This window comes from Silurus meridionalis, chromosome 5, assembly GCF_014805685.1.
Source record: "Silurus meridionalis isolate SWU-2019-XX chromosome 5, ASM1480568v1, whole genome shotgun sequence".
Lineage (NCBI taxonomy): Eukaryota > Metazoa > Chordata > Actinopteri > Siluriformes > Siluridae > Silurus > Silurus meridionalis.
In genome coordinates, this window is record NC_060888.1 from 14,592,247 (window position 1) to 14,610,615 (window position 18,369).

General features: G+C 36.5%; 1 protein-coding gene across 8 annotated transcripts in view; it reads left to right on the forward strand.

The window, feature by feature from the left end:
- The window catches only part of dlg3 (discs, large homolog 3 (Drosophila)), a 73,329-nt gene that overhangs the window by 25,282 nt on the left and 29,678 nt on the right, over positions 1-18,369 (forward strand). For 5 of the 8 annotated variants that reach the window (XM_046848926.1, XM_046848924.1, XM_046848922.1 and 2 more), the window contains 7 exons: positions 12,304-12,357; positions 13,853-13,903; positions 14,903-15,027; positions 15,712-15,881; positions 16,008-16,144; positions 16,938-17,082; positions 17,639-17,813. In XM_046848926.1, the coding sequence (XP_046704882.1) occupies positions 12,304-12,357; positions 13,853-13,903; positions 14,903-15,027; positions 15,712-15,881; positions 16,008-16,144; positions 16,938-17,082; positions 17,639-17,813 (857 nt within the window). The remainder of the gene's footprint in view (positions 1-12,303; positions 12,358-13,852; positions 13,904-14,902; positions 15,028-15,711; positions 15,882-16,007; positions 16,145-16,937; positions 17,083-17,638; positions 17,814-18,369) is intronic. The other 3 variants (XM_046848928.1, XM_046848929.1, XM_046848927.1) reach the window with 1 other exon arrangement.

Genomic DNA, 18,369 nt, shown 5'->3' on the forward strand with positions numbered 1-18,369 from the left:
TCTATGTACTTGTGTATATTTAAATCATAAGGCTGTCCAGATTAATTGAAATCTAACTGTGCAGATATTATAACTAATAGTTGTGTTTGTATATTTTATATAGTGTTTTTGCAAATGGTAAAACAACTGCCTACTCCATGTTTTGTTGGATCTGTTATGAGACAACAGGCTTCTTCTGGGTTTTCTGGTTTCCTCCCACCACCCAAAACATGCCAATATGTGGTTTGGTTAAGCTAACGCTTGAACCTAGGTGTGAATAGGTGTGTGCATGTACTGGCATCTGATTCAGTTTTTGTTTTTTTTAATATAGGGTCCCATCCATAATGGACCCTGATGCACAGTAAACAATCAATTTTTAAATTTGCATACAGTAAGTGCAAACAAAAGTAGGGACAACCAGAAGAACAGAAGCTCAAACTCATTAGGTAACTGGCAAGAGTTTGAAACAAACCATGAAGTGAATAGCGTTTATATAGGCAATACAGTCCTGCCCTCCACATGAGAATAATTAGTAACCATGACAACAGGTTAGAGCACTGCTAAATGAGACCTCTGGTGGACTGGCCTGGAAGTGCAACCATTTTGATTATGATTCAGCTTTTGATGCTTTGACTATGTTGACAGGAAAAAACAGGTGTGCATGCATGTCGATAAAAGGCCTTTATTTTTTGGCACAATTACAGCTTTTGCGTTATGGCATCCCATCTCTTCCACCCATCAGTTTAAAGGTTATCATCACAGTGAAATATTGCACCAGGTTCAGACCAGCAATGTGCTGGGGATTCATCATCCTATTTTGGATACTGTTTATACTCCAGACTGTGGCAGGCTTCATATAAAATAAATGTGCATCTGCTTCTAACTGTATCATCGCTCCCACAGTTGCATTTGTTGCAATCAATAACACTACAGAGTGTCCTTAAAACATTCCTCCTCTTTGCTTAACACCTCTTCAGCTTGTGGGCGTCTGTGGGTGCTTATGCTTTGCTGAACTGGTCACAATTCTAGGGTTTATTTTAGACATAAATTTTTGTTTTATACTTTATTCAACCATTTAGTATATGTACAGTTGAATTTTGTTTTCCTTTTTTTGTTTTGCTACTTCATGTAGTTGATGTAACTAAAATCATGTACATGAAATAACAGATTATTTATTTTTCCTTTGCAAATATATATAGGTATCAGGATCACTCTAATAATTATAATAATAATAATTCTTTGGTTTTTATATATATACATTACTGCACAGTAAAATGAAATTCTTTCATCTTGTTAGTTGGGATCAGAGCAAGGTAAACTTTAAGATGTGGCTCTAAAGCAAAGCGGGTTAAGGGCCTTCTTCAAGGACAAAACTCACCAGTGCTGATGCTTGACCCCTTGCTCTCCTGAACATTAACCCATCACCTTAACTGTTAAACCACTCATGTCTGGCAATTGTAGGTTACCTGATAAACTGGTAACTCACTTATAAGTAAGTGTGTGTGTGTGTGTGTGTGTGTGTGTGTGTGTGTGTGAGTGTGTGTGTGTGTGCACTATTTGCACTATTTTCAGACACCTGGTGTATTCAAGACAAAATGAACAAGCCTGTAACAGTACATAATGTGAGATAGATAGATAGATAGATAGATAGATAGATAGATAGATAGATAGATAGATAGATAGATAGATAGATAGACAGACAGACAGACAGACAGACAGACAGACACATACACAACAATGCCAGGGGTATAAAAAATAAACTACAGTGAGCGCAGTGCCACTGTGGCTACTGTATTTTGTATTGGATTTGCTTGATTTGTTTTGCACATGCATGAAACGGCTAAAGAATCCAGGAACCAGGAAGTGTCATCGTCTCAGCGGCTAACGCTAGTGCTATGGATTATTTAGTTTAACAGTATGTACAGCTTCAAGTATTTCTCCACATACCGAGGAAGTGAATGAATGAAGGATGGAAGGCATGAAGACATTTGTTAAAGTATGCTGAAATAAGTAGAACAGTAAGATCATATCTTTAGAATATTGAATGTAAAACAAATGTAAAATTTAATTAGATTAATACATAAATTAAAAATCCATTAATCCATTAAAATTTATAAAATATAATTTTTGCCAAAGTAATCAAAATAAAGTGTATTGCATTAATTTTATTTATTATACATATTTTTGTTATAAAATATTATTTTATATATTATTTAACTAAGCAGGCATTTTAGTTTAAATTGTTTTAAAAATTGTTGATGTTCACAAATGTTATAATAACATAAAAGACGACGGGCAATTTTATGTTTTGCATTTCTTCCCCTAAACCGTACTGAAATCGTACTGAAACGTGATTCAAAAATCGAGGTATGTACCAAACTGTGATATTTTTTTTTTGTGTTACACCCCTGATAGATGATAGGTAGATAGATAGATAGATAGATAGATAGATAGATAGATAGATAGATAGATAGATAGATAGATAGATAGATAGATAGATAGATAGATAGATAGATAGATAGATAGATAGATAGATAGATAGATAGATAGATAGATAGATCTAGATAATAAATTACCAGTACAATATAATGTACAGTTTCAGTCTACACACACATCGCAGACTTACTCAACATGTTAATTCACCACATAACTTCAGAGAGATGCAATTTAAGAGGGCCATCTCTTGTCTTGGAGAGTCTCAGCTGCCGGCACTTACCGTGAGAGGATTGCGGTATGTAAAGTGTAAAGATTACATGCTAGATTAGCATGCTGCATTATCAAAGCTTTTCCGCTTTTCATATATATATATATATATATATATATATATATATATATAGTTGCAATTACATCTAAGCTTTAGGGCTTTGATTGTTTTTGTAATTGGCAGTCATAAATTAATTTTTAATTATTGCTCTTCATTTTGGATTTTTAATTGTTTGGTTAGTTTACAAGGAAACACGTATATCTTTGTACAGAGGGGTGAATTAAAGCTGGTGGCCATGTTATGCCTATGGGGCATTTTGTTCTCACTATAATGCAAAGTAATTGATACATACAACTAATTGATCAATTGGCCATTTTTATTCTATGATAATACATCCCATTATTAATAGGATGAAAGATGATAGTATCCCATTCACAATGCATAAATGGTTTGACGAATATGAAAATGATGTAAATCATATGCTGTGTCCTTCACAGTCACTATATTTTAACCAAGTTGAATACAGATCTGTGTCACCACCATCAACACAAATCAATAACTTTGGCAAAACCTTTTGGAAGAATAGTGTTGGTTTGTACAGCACAGTTCCAGACTTCCAAGGTACAGTAAAGCTGTTCGGGCAGGATGTGGTGGCCCAACCTTAACTACCACTCTATCACTTTTAACTTTTCTTTTGCTTTGTCTCTTGTTTTTGAGATTCTATGGCTCATGAGCGCACAGTCAAATATGTAAGTAGTTAATAATCACACAACACTTTATGTGATTTCTGGTGTATTTTCTTGTGCATGTGGAGAAAAAAGTAGTTATGTGATATTAGTCATCATGACTTCGTGATTTGTGGCATTGCAGAAAAGCAGGTAATAACATACACTGTTAAGATGTTGTTACAGCATGTACCACACAGGGTTTGTGGTTGCCTATTTAGCCTTTTTTATGTGTGTAATTATTTGTCCTGGGTGTTATGAGAAGTACATCACGCATCTTAATCATGCAAACCTACATCACATATCACAAACACACACACAGTTTCACATTAATGCTGCATCCACTTTGGTGCTGGGTAGGAGGGAAGCTTTGCCAGACACTGCTGTTGTTGCCATGGTGCAGTCTGAATTGAACTTCGTATTAGCCTCGCTCTGCCTAACAGGAAGAGACTGCAAAACTGCATTCTGGATGTGTACATGAGCACGTAAATAAGATTATAGCATACGGTATATTGACTTTTTATACACACAAGCAATGATGTTTATCAACAGATAATCACGTGTTATCTCCGCTTTTTAAGTAATTTATCTTGGGTGGGTCTTCTGCATCATTGTCATGTGATACTTGTGTAACACATCACACTATGAACAGATTGATGAATCCAGATAGTAAAATCCCAATACAGGTCCTTTGTGGATTAATATTTGCCATTAAAATCCTAATTATGTAATCAGTTGATTCCAAAATGCTGTTAAGGACGTTGTCAGTGGGTTGGGTGATGCCCTGGTTGAGAGAGAGAGAGAGAGCGAGAGAGAGATAATGATGCAACCAAAGGCTGTTCAGACTTTACTCAGATTTTTTTGTAATTAGTTTGCTTACTTGCTGCGAACATCATGGAGTTAAAATATAATACTTATGTACAGCATTTATATAAAAGATGAAATCTATAGTGAAATTAATTTTGATCTTCTTTAAAATATGTAAGGCATCTCAAAAGCACCTTTGTAATGCACAGAATATGTAAAGCACCTTATACTTAGTTGTAGTCTGTTTGTAATAGTTGTTAAATGTACATTTCTGAACTTCCATTCACATCTAGTTGATTACGTCTCTTCTCCAAACACTGTTTAAAAATATTTACCCTCTCAATCCTGTCCTGGGGGAATATGGATTGTGCAAGAGTCATTTATGTAATTACCTTGGGTGATTTATTAAATTAAAAGTTAAAAAAATATCAGATTAAAAGAGAAAAAAAGACGTAATACCATAAATGCTGTCTAAAGCAGGACTAGACATAGATGTCTTTGTCCGGTTAAATAAAAATAAGTTTGTGTTTAAATAGATAAGGGCATTTACTAAATATTGTTAATGTGAATTTAAACTTTATGGAATATTCCTAATATAAATGTGCAATAATTTGTGCAAACTATGAAATCTGATGTTTTTTAAGTCGAGGTTGACTTTAGGTTTTCTACCTTAATCGGCTTTTCATGCCATATGCCAGTTTCTTGTGCAAATGCCCGAAAGAACAGTTTACACAGCAATGTTTGTGTCGAGTTTGATAAACGTGGCTCAAGAATGTGAAAGTATAAACAAAGGAAATGGGAAAGCGGGGAAAAAATTCAGGATTTGATTAATTGGAGTGATAGACCAATTATGTGCATACTGCCTCATGAAACTAGTTTGTACCTCACTCACTCAAAAGGCAATATTCATGCTATGTTGTGCAGTGTTTGTCTGTAATCTATTTAAGCCTGCATATTGTACACTGCAGTGGTGCACAATCTCACCTAAGTTTCTAGTTGTGGAACTAAAAAAACGTAGTTCCTATTATCACAGCATCTCACTCACTCTTTATTTTGTTCTCTATCTCTTTATTTTTTTAATTAACACAGTGCCATTTTATCAAGAAACCGGACAGTGTAACTTTCCTGACTGGGGAAAAAATGATTAAGATGATACTTAGACTAAGAATGACTACACTTTATTATGTTGCATGGCCACCATACTGTGTCATTCCTGTCGATGTTTTGTTATATAGCAAATTGGAAACAGATCACTTGAAATATTTAAATACTTTTAGATGAACATGTAAATATGTAAATCACTAACTTTGTGTGCCCATGTAGATTTATAGAACTAATGATTGCTGGTCATAAAATTTCTCAATATTGTGTTTTGATCTCGGTTGTATCAGGTGATCAAAATACACGGATTATATAACAAAGTACACAGAGAACACAGATTGAATTGCAGTAAATGTAAATGTACCCGGTAACAAAATACCTGCATTGAAAGTGACCAGATGTGATCCTTTTGTTCTCCAATGTGTAATATAGCCCTCTAGCAAAACCTCTATGGTGTACAGTACAGATAGATGTGAGTATACATAGCAAGGGATTGTGAGATTACATTACAGGAAATGAGAGATTTTGGTCTGTATTCTGTAACTGTGACAGTAACAGTAATGTGTTCAGGAAAGTTCTTGCAGCACCTTCTCTAATGTTGAGTGAGCAATAAAAAGAAAAAATGCCTTGGTCCATGTATTATTATAGTGCATACTAGCATGCTAGTTTGTCAGTACACTTTCATTAGTATTGAAGCATACTTTTTAGAATTATATGGTTTGGGACTCAAATAGCCCTAAATTTTCTCTAAATGGAGAAATTGCATTTTTTCTATTCAGGGCGGCAAAATTTCTAAATCCTACATGCAGGAGATTTAATATAGCAAATCTGAATTAACTGTTGGTTCAGTGTTGTTAAATACTGAGTGTTCATGTGTTTTGAGTGAGCAAAACCATCATTTTCTAGACAATGGACATACTTATGTATCTACAAATTACACCACAGATTTGACAAATCAGGAGAAAATATAACAGACTTGTTTTTAGTAAAAAACAAAGTAGACTGAGTCAGAGCTTCTTCAGTAGGTGTTTTAGAATACATATGCAATATACTTTACACTCATTAACCACTTTGATAAGTATATGAGCAGGTGTTCCAATTAAAATGTACAGTCAATGTAGAATAAATATGCAAAAAATCTGTATAAATTTTAATATTATTATTATTTTTTTTAAGGGATCTGTGTAAAATTAAATCAGAATGGTACCTGAAGTTCTGCATGGTCTTATGTAAGTAATTTTTTCATTGCCAGCTGGTTTCCGAAAAGGACTACCACTCAGAATTAAATAAATAATTTTCTTTGTTCTTGGTACATTGAATTATCACAGCTCTTCCTCTCTGACGGTGACTGTGTGAAAATTGTCAATCTGCGTGATTTCAGATTGGTGGGTGTGATACTTGTGTGTGCCTCAGCAACACGCGCTCTGGTCTTATTGGATATACGTACATGCTGTAGGCTTGTGTTCTGAGGCTCTTCTTTCCATTTGAAGGTGTGCAAAAGAGACTAAAATCTGGCCCCTCTATGGGAGGCAGATTGTTTTGGCAAAATCTGATCTGACACAGATATCTAAAACAAAAGAATTCTTTGACCTTTTGGCAGAAAATATGCCAACATATGGATGATCCATAATTTTGTGGAGAAAAGTAGTGGCACAGCTCTTATTTTCTGCACTTTTTGGTTGCCGTTGTCCTACTTACTGTAAATCTTCATTACTTTCCACACCTACACAGATTTGTCAGCCAAACTCAACACAAGCACACTGAGTGAATGGAGCTATGTGGGTGTGTTGGAGTGAAAGGATGGAGAGCAAGTGCCTCAGGCATGTCAGGAAGGATAGAAGAGATGATTGGGTCTTTCTTCCATGCTAAGAGCAAGACATGTCCCTATCATCTGTGCTTGTTTGTTTTAATAGCAGATCCCATAGAAGCCCTCTATGTTTTGATGACCTGCAAGCTGCTTCTGTCTGCTCGCCTGCCAAATGTCTTTCTGTCACTCCCCACACTGCCTTCAGGGGGTCAGAACCATTTTTCAGGAAGGACTGAAAGTTGGAGTTTTTGAATTCTGAATTATTTTATATATATATATATATATAAAATTCTAAAGTAACATACATGTGTTAAACATGCATTACTGATTACACATAAAATGACCAGTAAAAAATGATGTAATTTGGAACAGAAGAGAACAGAACGCTAATCCAAGGTGCACTCAAGCAACATTAAATAAGGGGGAGAAAAATACCGATATTGTAGACATCCTCTCAGTAGTCACTTGAGATATTATATAATAATTCACTTTCAGTGGTTTTTACTTGCCCTAATGTTTTGTTGCCATCAGGAGGGGGAAAAAATGACATCTTCTGTTCTTGGTGATCACCAGAACCAGCACAGAACAAGCAAACAGTGCTTTTATCCTAGCAACCAAGGATAGCAGCCAAATAAGAAGCAACATGCATGGTCTCATATTCGTATCTTTACAGCCAGACTGTTATAGTCTTAAATATATTGTCTTATTTTGGCCGCTTCATGCTTAGTGTCTCTTAAATTTACAAATAAATGAAATATAAGGAAAGCAAACAAATTCAATCTACATGAATTGATTATATATCGCTGTATGTCATTGAAAATCAGGTTCAGGTTCTGCTTTGTGTGATGAATAGACAAGCAAAACAGCACGATGTTTTATTTTAAATGCATCCTCATTGTAAAGCTAGAGATGATTACAGTGTTGCTGCTAATGGTTAAAATAGCATGGAAGCAGTGTGATCAGACATGGCAGGGTAGATTATTAACTCAGAGAGAGTCAACATGCTTCATATCATCTTCGGCCAGGCTGCTTGTGACAAATATCGTAGGAGCTCAGAAACTCAATTCTTCTATAAAAAGCCTGTTGAAATTATTTCAAGGTTTCTTCTGTATTTACCTCAAGGTCAAACCAGTGACGTTTTTGAAGTTAAAGCTCTTTGGAGTACACTTCATTAACATTATACGTCTAAGGGATATGCTGCTGAGGAAAGCATTATAATTACCAAGAAAATGTACTTTATTTTTTGATTTTTCTTTTAATTACTATTAGTTGAAAGTGTTTACTTTTAAACCATGTAAATATGGTTCTTAAATTAGGAATTATAATTTCAGGAATTATTAAGGATGTTGGTGGGTTTGTGGGAAAACTGAGATTAAGGCATTAGCTAGTTTCAAACCTAAGAATTATACGTTCTTCAAAATGACATTTTTGATTAATTCCTCATTTATTTCTCTCTCTCTCTTTCTCTCCCTCTCTCTCCCTCTCTTTCTCTCCTTCTCAGCAACTATGCCTCGGCATGAATGGGATGTTGGGTGCATTGTAATTGGGTCTTTATTGATTGGATTGCAGTGCGGCTTATATGAAATCTTACTGAAAATAGTCTCTCTCTCTCTCTCTCTCTCTCTCTCTCTCTCTCGCGCTCTCTTTCTCTCTAGATATATTTGTCTATATATCACAAGAAAACATAGCATGGAGGCTCAAGAAGCATGGATATAACTACCTTCAAATGATACTATTGAATATTACTTAATATTATCTAATAATCCAGTATTTTGGGGTTGACAGCAAAATGTCCAAACATTTATGGACCTGCCTATAACCACTTTTCAGATAAGAAAATTATAACATTTAAGAGTTAGATGTGCGGTTGTTCTACTGAACTGATTTATTTTGGTCTGGCCCACTTAACACAAGGTGAAGTGTGATGTGGCCCATTACCTAAATTGTTTTTGATCAATATTACAAAAGAAATGTTCTAGTTTTGTACTGCAAAATATGTGGGCTGATATTACTTGCAGTAGCTATTTTCTTTTTATAAAGCATGAAGCCTACATCCTTATTTAGATCGATATTTTTAGAATAAAAAAAAAAATGTCAAGTGTGCTTTTACACATGGAGTGCTGCTACACCCAGAAGGTATCTGGCAGGAAACGTCGTCAACTGCAGATGTCTAATGGGTAGTCGCCCTTACCTGACTATTGTGTAGCAGCTTTAGGGCAAAGTTGGGTGGATGTGATACAGCTGGCCTGGCAGTGTATCACATCAACAGTGATGCTTACCCCAGAGTAAGCCTCCACCAATTCCACCATTAGCAGCACTCTGCAGTGAAAGAGACAGACAGGGAGGAGGATTGTATCCATTTCTCCACAGAAGCCTGGGTAGCTGTTACCATGGGAACACATTGATTATTTAACAATTTGGCTATGGCACGTCCCACCATTCACAAAGGTTCATTGAGAGCTCACATTGTAATCCCGCGGGTCTGTAACCAAGTCCAACTGGGAAAGGCAGTCAGGGATGGGCGCTAGTATTAATTCATTTTCTAAATAAGCAGCAGCTGCAATAAATCAAATAACCAACCAGCATTTTGTGGGTATGGCCCTGATTCCTGTACTGCAGCTGGAGAGATGTGAACAGTGACAGCTGGCCAGAGAATAGCCTCTTAGCATTAGTTTTTGAATTAAAAGGAAATTAAGGGATTTATGATCATTTTATCCAGATTTGGTTAATTCCACCCATGGTCCTTCTCTACCCTTCTGCCACATCAGGACACCTTCCAAAATTGTACTCATTGTGTTTTCCTTGGTAGGCAATGTAGTGTTGGCGATGTGCAGCAATGTTCTGACCATGTAAGCTTCATACCAGGTCATGGCCTCTCTGTGTTACATGTTGCTCTGGTAATGCTGACTGCTCATTCACCTTCTTCCGAGACAGATACAACCCACGCTGGTATAACTTATGTATTGCAATAAAGATCTAAAATTTATCAACTGAATCACAGACTAGGTTGTTGGCTTTTACAGGCATGAAATGATGTGTGGTTTGTTGGATAATTTCATAACTAATGAGCAGGCTGGGCCGTTAACTCTACATTTTTCTTTTGATGCGCAAAGTGCTGTATGCTGAAGTACTATTCTTGGAGAATGTCAAGAGAGAATAATGTTAGAGAAAAAATTATTGTTATCAACCATTAGAGTGCGGCTCATTTAAAACAGGTAGAGTGATGTTCAGACAAGCATCAGTTTGAAATCTTATATATTTGATGAATAGTCAATTGTGTGGCTCTGGTCCATATCTGCTTTCAAGTAAGCATTCACTTTTCTTAAATCACTTAAACTTTTCATTCGTTGGTTGATTGAAATTACAATAAAAACAAATCTTAAAATAATATGAAATGAATGAGAAATCAAATGAAACATTAAAAAAAGTTTTTTATTTTTATTTTAACAAACTGCTAGTTTTAGTGCAATACTCAGTTCACTTATATCTAAGCCTATGCATTTTAGGAATCATGTCTCCTACAGTATTTTAGAGAATGTAATTGCAAAGTATCACACTGTTATACTAAACTGACTGCCTTTGGCCTTAACATGATCCTTGTTTGCAGAGTATGATTTGAATATCTTCTAAGAAAGATTGATTAGAGACATGAAACTACTAACTAAAATACATAAATTAAAATCAAGGTCATGAAGTCTAGATTTAACGCACTGTAGCTTGTTACACTATTTATGAAGTATTGTAGGTGATAAATAGTGGGTATTTATTTGGTTTGGACAGTCGACCTGGTAATCAGATTATCACCAAGGCAGTTCTGTGGTTGTACATTAGCGAGGAATCTTGGGACGAACAGTATGTGATTGTGCTGATGTACCTGTTAGGAAACAAGAGATGGAAGATGACACTAAAATCTATGAGACAAAAAATAGTTTGAGAAAGGGCTATTGTATTTCATGTGGCTATTGTTATGATGTGAAGACGTTATTGTGCAAAACCGAAACTGGAATTACAAAGAAAGAGAATGTGAAGGGTGAATGTCTATGCTGAAAGGTAAACTATGGTGAAAGGTGAGAGTCTATTGTGAAAGGTGAATGTCTTTGGTGAAGGGTAAAGATTTTAGGTGAAAACTTAACTATGGTGATAGGTGATTGTCTGTGATCAATGGTGAATTTTGGTGAAAGTTGAAAGTCCACAGTGTATGGAAGTATGTTGTATTTCTGTAATCCCACATGATGTTGTTGCACTTTTTAAGGGTTGAGTTGTTTTAAAATTGTTGCTTTAATAGTATAATGATAAATATATAATTGTTTAGAAAAATGAAGCAGAATTTTATTAGATTAGCAATAACTGGTTAGCAAATATTGAATTATCTTTATATCTTGTTCCTACTTAGAATCTTGCTTTGTAGTTTCTGTATAGTTCTTGTTGGGAAAATGACTAAATGCAATCGTGTCTGTGTAGACAGGGCTTTCTTTGAAACTAAAAGAAAAAGATGCATTGGAGCTGATCACTCAGCAACTCTCACTATATATGTCAGATCAGTGATAAAAACAAGACGAGGTTTACTTTTATAGTTCCATGAAAGCCCTTGGGATGATTTGTGTCTAATGATTACTCTGAGGATACTCACTGATGTAGTCAAAATGTTAGTTTTTGGCTTGCACATACTAACACCTTTGGTATCACTTTATGAAAGAAGATGCAAGAATGGAATCGTGTCGTCCAGATGGGAATTTGAACATATAGTAGCATATTTCTTTTGCTATAGGTGTAGTTTGTTGACAGAGAACAACAGGCCAATTTAATCCTAACACCTCCAGTCCTGATTCCGCTCTTCTCCCTACGGCATCACACCTTGGTGATAACGTACCATGTTTCATGGAGGCACACTGCTGTTTCCATGGCGTGGATTTATTTTTTCCTTGCTCATGACAGTGTGTATGAGGGTGTGTGTGTGTGTGTGTGTGTGTGTGTGTGTGTGTGTGTGTGTGTGTGTGTGTGTGAGAGTGTGTGTGAGAGAGTGTGAGAGAGAGAGTGAGAGAGAGAGAGAAAGAGAGAGAAAAAGATAGAGAGAATGAAAAAGCGAGAGTGTGTGTGCGTGTGTGTGTGTGCGAGAGAGCGTGAATGTGTGAGAAGCTAGCCTCACACACTGAGGTAATGTGCATCTCTTTATTTTGCAGGCAAACCCTCCTCCCATCATTGTCAATGCAGACTCACTAGATGCAGGTCCTTATGTAAGTATCTGCTGTTTCTGAGTACACAACCAATAGTTACTGCCTCCCATGTGTGATTATTCTCTTCAATCTCAAATGAAATGCAATATACGTTTAAGACGACTGTAGATTAAGTTAAATTAAATATTAAGTAATGTAAGATCAGGTACAATCTAATATAGGAAATCTCCTTATAGACTAAACATAGTGCCTTAAAACCTAAAGATTGTTCAGTTGCAAGCTTTTCAGTCATGATTTTAAAATGTCTAACAACAAGGGACTTCTGAGGTACATTGCAATTCGGATTGAACTAAGAGCAGCATAGAGACGATTCTTCACCTTGTTTAGTAATTAACATGAATATAAATATCCCTACTCACGTGAAAGCTTTGCTGCATTTGTTTTTCTTGAGCATACCAGACAAATGCACTGCTCTTAATTTATAGTGAAATACTAGGAGCTAATGTAAGAATTTAACAAGTCAGGTGGTGTCTACATTTTTTAACGAGAACTCTGACAAAGACATTTTGAATCATTTGAGTATTAAAGTACTCAGCTCTGCTAAAAATAAAAATATGGATGAGCGTCTCTTATTTCTATATAGCTGGCTATGTTATACGAGACATAGTACCAGTAATTGATTTGATATGATGACTAAAACAAAAATAAGAGTTCATTAGGTTTCAGAATTGTTCTTTTGACTTGAGATGACTGGAGCCAAGATGGGAACCAAATCTGTCATTTGTTTTATCCTTTTTTTTTTAATGAACAGTTTTATTACATTTTATTTTAGCTAATGTACGGTTTTCTATTTGGTAATATGTATGATAAACTGACTTATGATTAGTGAAGCCATCACTTTTTGGTGGGAGAGCTGTTTCCATAGTCTAGGAATATTTTATGATTGATGGTGTCAACGACCTTGTCGAGATCAGATAGTAGTAAAACAGATGTTCTACCAAAATCCATAGTTGGCATCTTTTTGGATCATAATCCTGACAGAAAAGTAGCTATTTATTTTTGGAAAGTAAATTATTTTATTCAGTTTGACAGTTAAGGTAACTTTAAAACAATATGTAATTTTATAACATATATCTGTGTATCAAAGGCAGGTACATTTTTCATTGAACTGGAAGAATGCGGGGTATGAGTGAGATATTTGTAGAGCTCCCAAGAGATTTCAAGCCTGCATGTTAATATAGAGGAGAATGGTTTTGGTTGTCCAAAGCCTCAAAACTGCAGGTGGATTTGAGGTGCCTCACTGTTTCTATCAGAATTTCATAACAATTTGCCCTTTGAATGATAGAATGTCTTTGCAATTTAAAATTTTCATCTGTAATAATAAGTTTCTAAAATCTCCAGTCTTGGATGCATTGCATGTACATGTGTTTATTGTTTAGAATTGAAAGTGATTATGTCTTAATCTTTGTTTTATTGTTTAAAACCATATGTGCAATTTATGAAAACACATTATATTGATTCAGTTTATTTATTTATTTATTTTTGTTAATTACAGGTAAATGGCAGTGATGGCATGTACAAGTATGAAGAAATAATTTTGGAAAGGGTAAATATCATTTATTTTATTAATTAAGCAATATTACATTTTGTTAAAAATTGTTTTAAGTTTCATGTTCTTTTAAGTCATCTGTGCACATCTGACCACTAGATGGCAATAAATGGTGAGCCCTTGAACTGAACGGGAGGCGCAACTGTGAAATGGCTTCTCTATAAAGTGAACAACTGCACTCCTTCTCCATTTATAATTTATTCAACTTCTCCAGCTGCACTCATTAAATACAACAAGATGGTCTCAAAGAAGAAGCTCTTTTAAGTGAACACTAAGCATATGACTGAATAAATAACCTTCTGGGGGCCGAGGTTTTTTCCGAGTTCCTCCATTTTGTATAAAGCAATAAAGTTTCAATCGGATAGTATATAGCACCTTAAAACAGCATTAGCTGTTGCAGAAGGTTCAGTGCATGCCAGAGCACTGTGTATCTCCCTACAGGTCTAGATGCATCTCTTGGCTTTCAGGATAATTGCAGGGCTGCTTCTCCACTAAGTGGAATTTCTCCACACTGAGGCCTAAATAAACTATTTAGGATCGCACAGTAAAAGGTCTGTGGGTGTGTAACAACTGACAGTGGGTCTCAGTGTGCCTGCTCTGGCTTTAAGAGCCTGCCTCCATAACTGTTCCTCATTAATTATAGAAAATAATAAAGTGGATCTTTTCTCTGCTGTCTTCTTTGGGGCCCATCTTGCAACCATGTCTGATAGACCATTGAGCTTTAAGCCACAACACTGGTAATCAAAGGGGAAATGAGTAGTCTGAGGAGTAGCATGAGCGGGAGTCAGTTAACAAGAATAAAATATTGTGTTATTACCTCAATATTACTTTAGTTTATGTGTTTTACATCTGATTTCCCAGCAATCTTGTAATGTTTTTATACCTGTCTTCGAAAAAACTTGCGTGCTTATTTACCAACCGGAGACAATTCAAATCTCCATAAGAAGAGACCACAATATGCTAGTTTTAAAGACTTCTTTCTACTGTACTGTACAGGGAAACTCTGGGCTTGGCTTCAGTATTGCCGGGGGGATTGATAATCCACATATTCCTGATGATCCAGGAATCTTTATCACTAAGATCATCCCTGGAGGTGCAGCAGCCATGGATGGAAGACTAGGGTGAGTCTGCACATGCTCTTCTGTCATTTTTTTTTTTTCCTGAGTTAAATAAATGAAATGCTGCCCTAGTAAACCACTGCCTTAGAACCACTGCCCTAATTTTTATTATGCAGTCGGGGTTTTTGTGTATAGCTTTCTGAACCCCAGTATCCTATTTATTAAAATGTGACCATTTTTCAAAGCCGTCACAATTCCCAGGTGGGTAGCATAGAATATGGGTCAAAAGCTTGTCTCATAAAGATAGTAAGAGTAAAATAAAAAAGGACTAAATAAAAACAAATAAAGAAAAAGAACAGTCAGTTATAAATGTGAGCACTGTAAAGTCAGTGATACATGGTTTTCATTTCGGTTGAGTCAGGGTGGTTTAGTTTGTTACTGACGCAGCTAATAACATGCCAGGGAATATCACCTTCCAACCACGGTCACTTTATTAGTAAGCAAACTAGTAATTTTGAACCATAGTCTCAATTGTCTCATGTTGTTACTGATGCATCTGTATTTATTTTTAATGAAAATTATTTAGTGCTCTAGAACACTCTCAAACAACATTTCCTCATAGAAGACATGCATTGGAGTAATGTAATTTTGGAGTATTTTGATTTTAAACTAGATCTGGTGTACAGTGAAATTTAGACATGTTTGTCATGCGACACTGACTGACTATGCAGTGTATATGTGCATTAGGGTGAATGATTGCGTACTGCGTGTAAATGAGGTGGATGTGTCAGAGGTGGTGCATAGCCGGGCCGTGGAGGCTCTGAAGGAGGCTGGCCCTGTGGTCCGACTGCTGGTGCGCAGGAGACAGTCTCCACCTGAATCCATCCTGGAGGTCAACCTGCTTAAAGGACCTAAAGGTCAGAGCAAACAAAAAGCGGAATCTTTTACATGTACACCCTCACTGTATTTTAAAAACATTTAGCATTGTTATGGCATCAGACCTTCTCAGTACTTGTTAATGGTTATTTCACATCCCACTGTAGGTCTGGGTTTCAGCATTGCTGGAGGTATTGGAAATCAGCATATCCCTGGAGACAACAGCATTTATATCACAAAGATCATTGAAGGAGGAGCTGCACAGAAAGATGGAAGACTGCAGACAGGCGATCGTCTGCTGGCTGTATGCTACCATGTCTACACTGCACTACGCACTGTACACACACTTTCACAAGTGGTTAACTTTAATTCTCTCAGATGATTTTCCCTTCACATAGTTTACAGCCATTTGAAATCCCAACTAATATAGATATGTTTCTTTAGATAAAGCTTTAAATAAAGCTTATGGCTGATATACATAAAGCATAATGTAGTGTAATGTTTTTTGACAACATGACATGACATTCCTCTGTAGCTCTTTGTAAAATTGTTATGTATGTACATTATACACCAAGAGTTTAATATAGAAAAGGAAACTGTTTTTCCCCTTACCCGGCTGCTGCGTCTCATCTTTTTCCTTTTGTAGGAAGTCAATCTAAGTGCAAGGGGCCACCTGGCCTCCTCTCCACAAGCATTTCCTTCCTATTGCCTCAAATGCAATGTCACAGTACCTGGGGTCAAACACCAGACTGTGTGTGTGTGTGTGTGTGTGTGTGTGTGTGTGTGTGTGTGTGTGTGTGTGTGTGTGTGTGTGTGTGTGTGTGTGTGTGTGTGTGTGTGTGTGTGTGTGTGCAGAAGGTATTTATTGCTTTGTCAGGACCAAATGATTCTTTAACAATAGGCACATGTGACATAATGTTATAAGGATGTTCGGATATTTCAAATGAATTATTTCAAGCAAAACGATTGCTTGTTATGTGTAAAATAAAAGATCTATAGGGTACATTGTAGCTACATTATGTATCAAAGTCTATTGAAATACCTGACAAAGATAGTAAAATCTAAATTATTGTGTGTGTGTGTGTATGTGTGTGAAGGTGAACAACATCATCCTGCAGGATGTGCGTCATGAGGAGGCTGTTGCTGCACTGAAGAATACTTCAGACATGGTCTATTTGAAAGTGGCTAAGCCAGGACCTGTGCACCTCAACGACATGTATGCACCTCCAGATTACTCTAGCAGTACGTACCTTCTTCTGCCAGTCTCCACCACAGACCACTCTAAAACGTACATTTTCAATTATCTTAATCTTCAGGAACAAATGCAGCATGTGGATTATTGGAAATTTAGTTGAATGGCAATCAGCAGTTCAGATTAAAACAACAAGTGTTATACTTGGTCAGGTTTTAAACTTGCTCATGCTGCCCATTGACTTTACATTGCTTTTAAGAGACATTAGGATATACTTTAGTGTGCTGCTGTGTAGTTCTGTAACAGTGCAGAGGTATAGCAGTGGGCGTACCGTGTCTGCTCTTATTCCAGACTCCCACATGCCACAGTGCTCTACACATAGCCCTCCTCCACTCTCTCTCCTGCTGAGTGAGGAGGCGCACACAAATCTGTGTAAAGTCACACCTAAAGATTCTGCCAAGCACCAACTGGGCTAACACACACATACACACATGCACATGTTCACATGCTTAATCTCTCTTACTGTCTTTTAATCACTTTCAAACATGCACATACATACAGAATTAACCACTTCAGGACTAATCATCTCTCATTTTCTCTCTACTGGTCTCGCCCTCCCCCCAGCCTTCCCCACCATGGTGGATAACCACGTCAGCCACAACTCAAGCATGGCGTACATGGGAGCCATGGAGCCCAAGCCTGTGTACCAGCCTCCTCAGGTCAACCCCTCACGATATTCTCCAGTGCCACGGCACATGCTGGGGGAGGACGACTTTACCAGGTCAGCTCTTTACATTTTTTCTGCTTCTACAAAATCACTTATTGTGTCACTGTGAAATAAAAGGACTCTCACTGCTAGAAATCTCGATACACCCACATTCACCGGGATGGAAATTTTATATTTGTATTTTTATTTTTAATTTTTTTGCCATATAATCCTTGTACACCACTTTTTCCTTGGTATGTACATTTGATTTAACTTTAATTGTTTAATTTGATGTAATACTATGTGATAAATATAATTCTTAATTTAGACTGAACAGAAGAGACTATTTCCAGATAGGATTTCAGCAGTAGAACATCTCCATGTTCTTCCTTTGTGTGGTGGTGTATTGTGGTATAAATAGTAGCATGCAAAATAAATTAAGCCTCTTCAGGCCTGTGGGAGCACAGAAAACACTCATGGAGAAGATCTGATTTGGTGAATTGACATTTAAACATTCAGCCTTCAATGATGAAAAACTGCCACAGTTGTTTGAATGAGATCAGCCTGTGAGTCAGTCCAGGCCTCACTGCTGCCAGTTTGTCCAGGGACATGAGAGCCCTCGAGTCTCCTC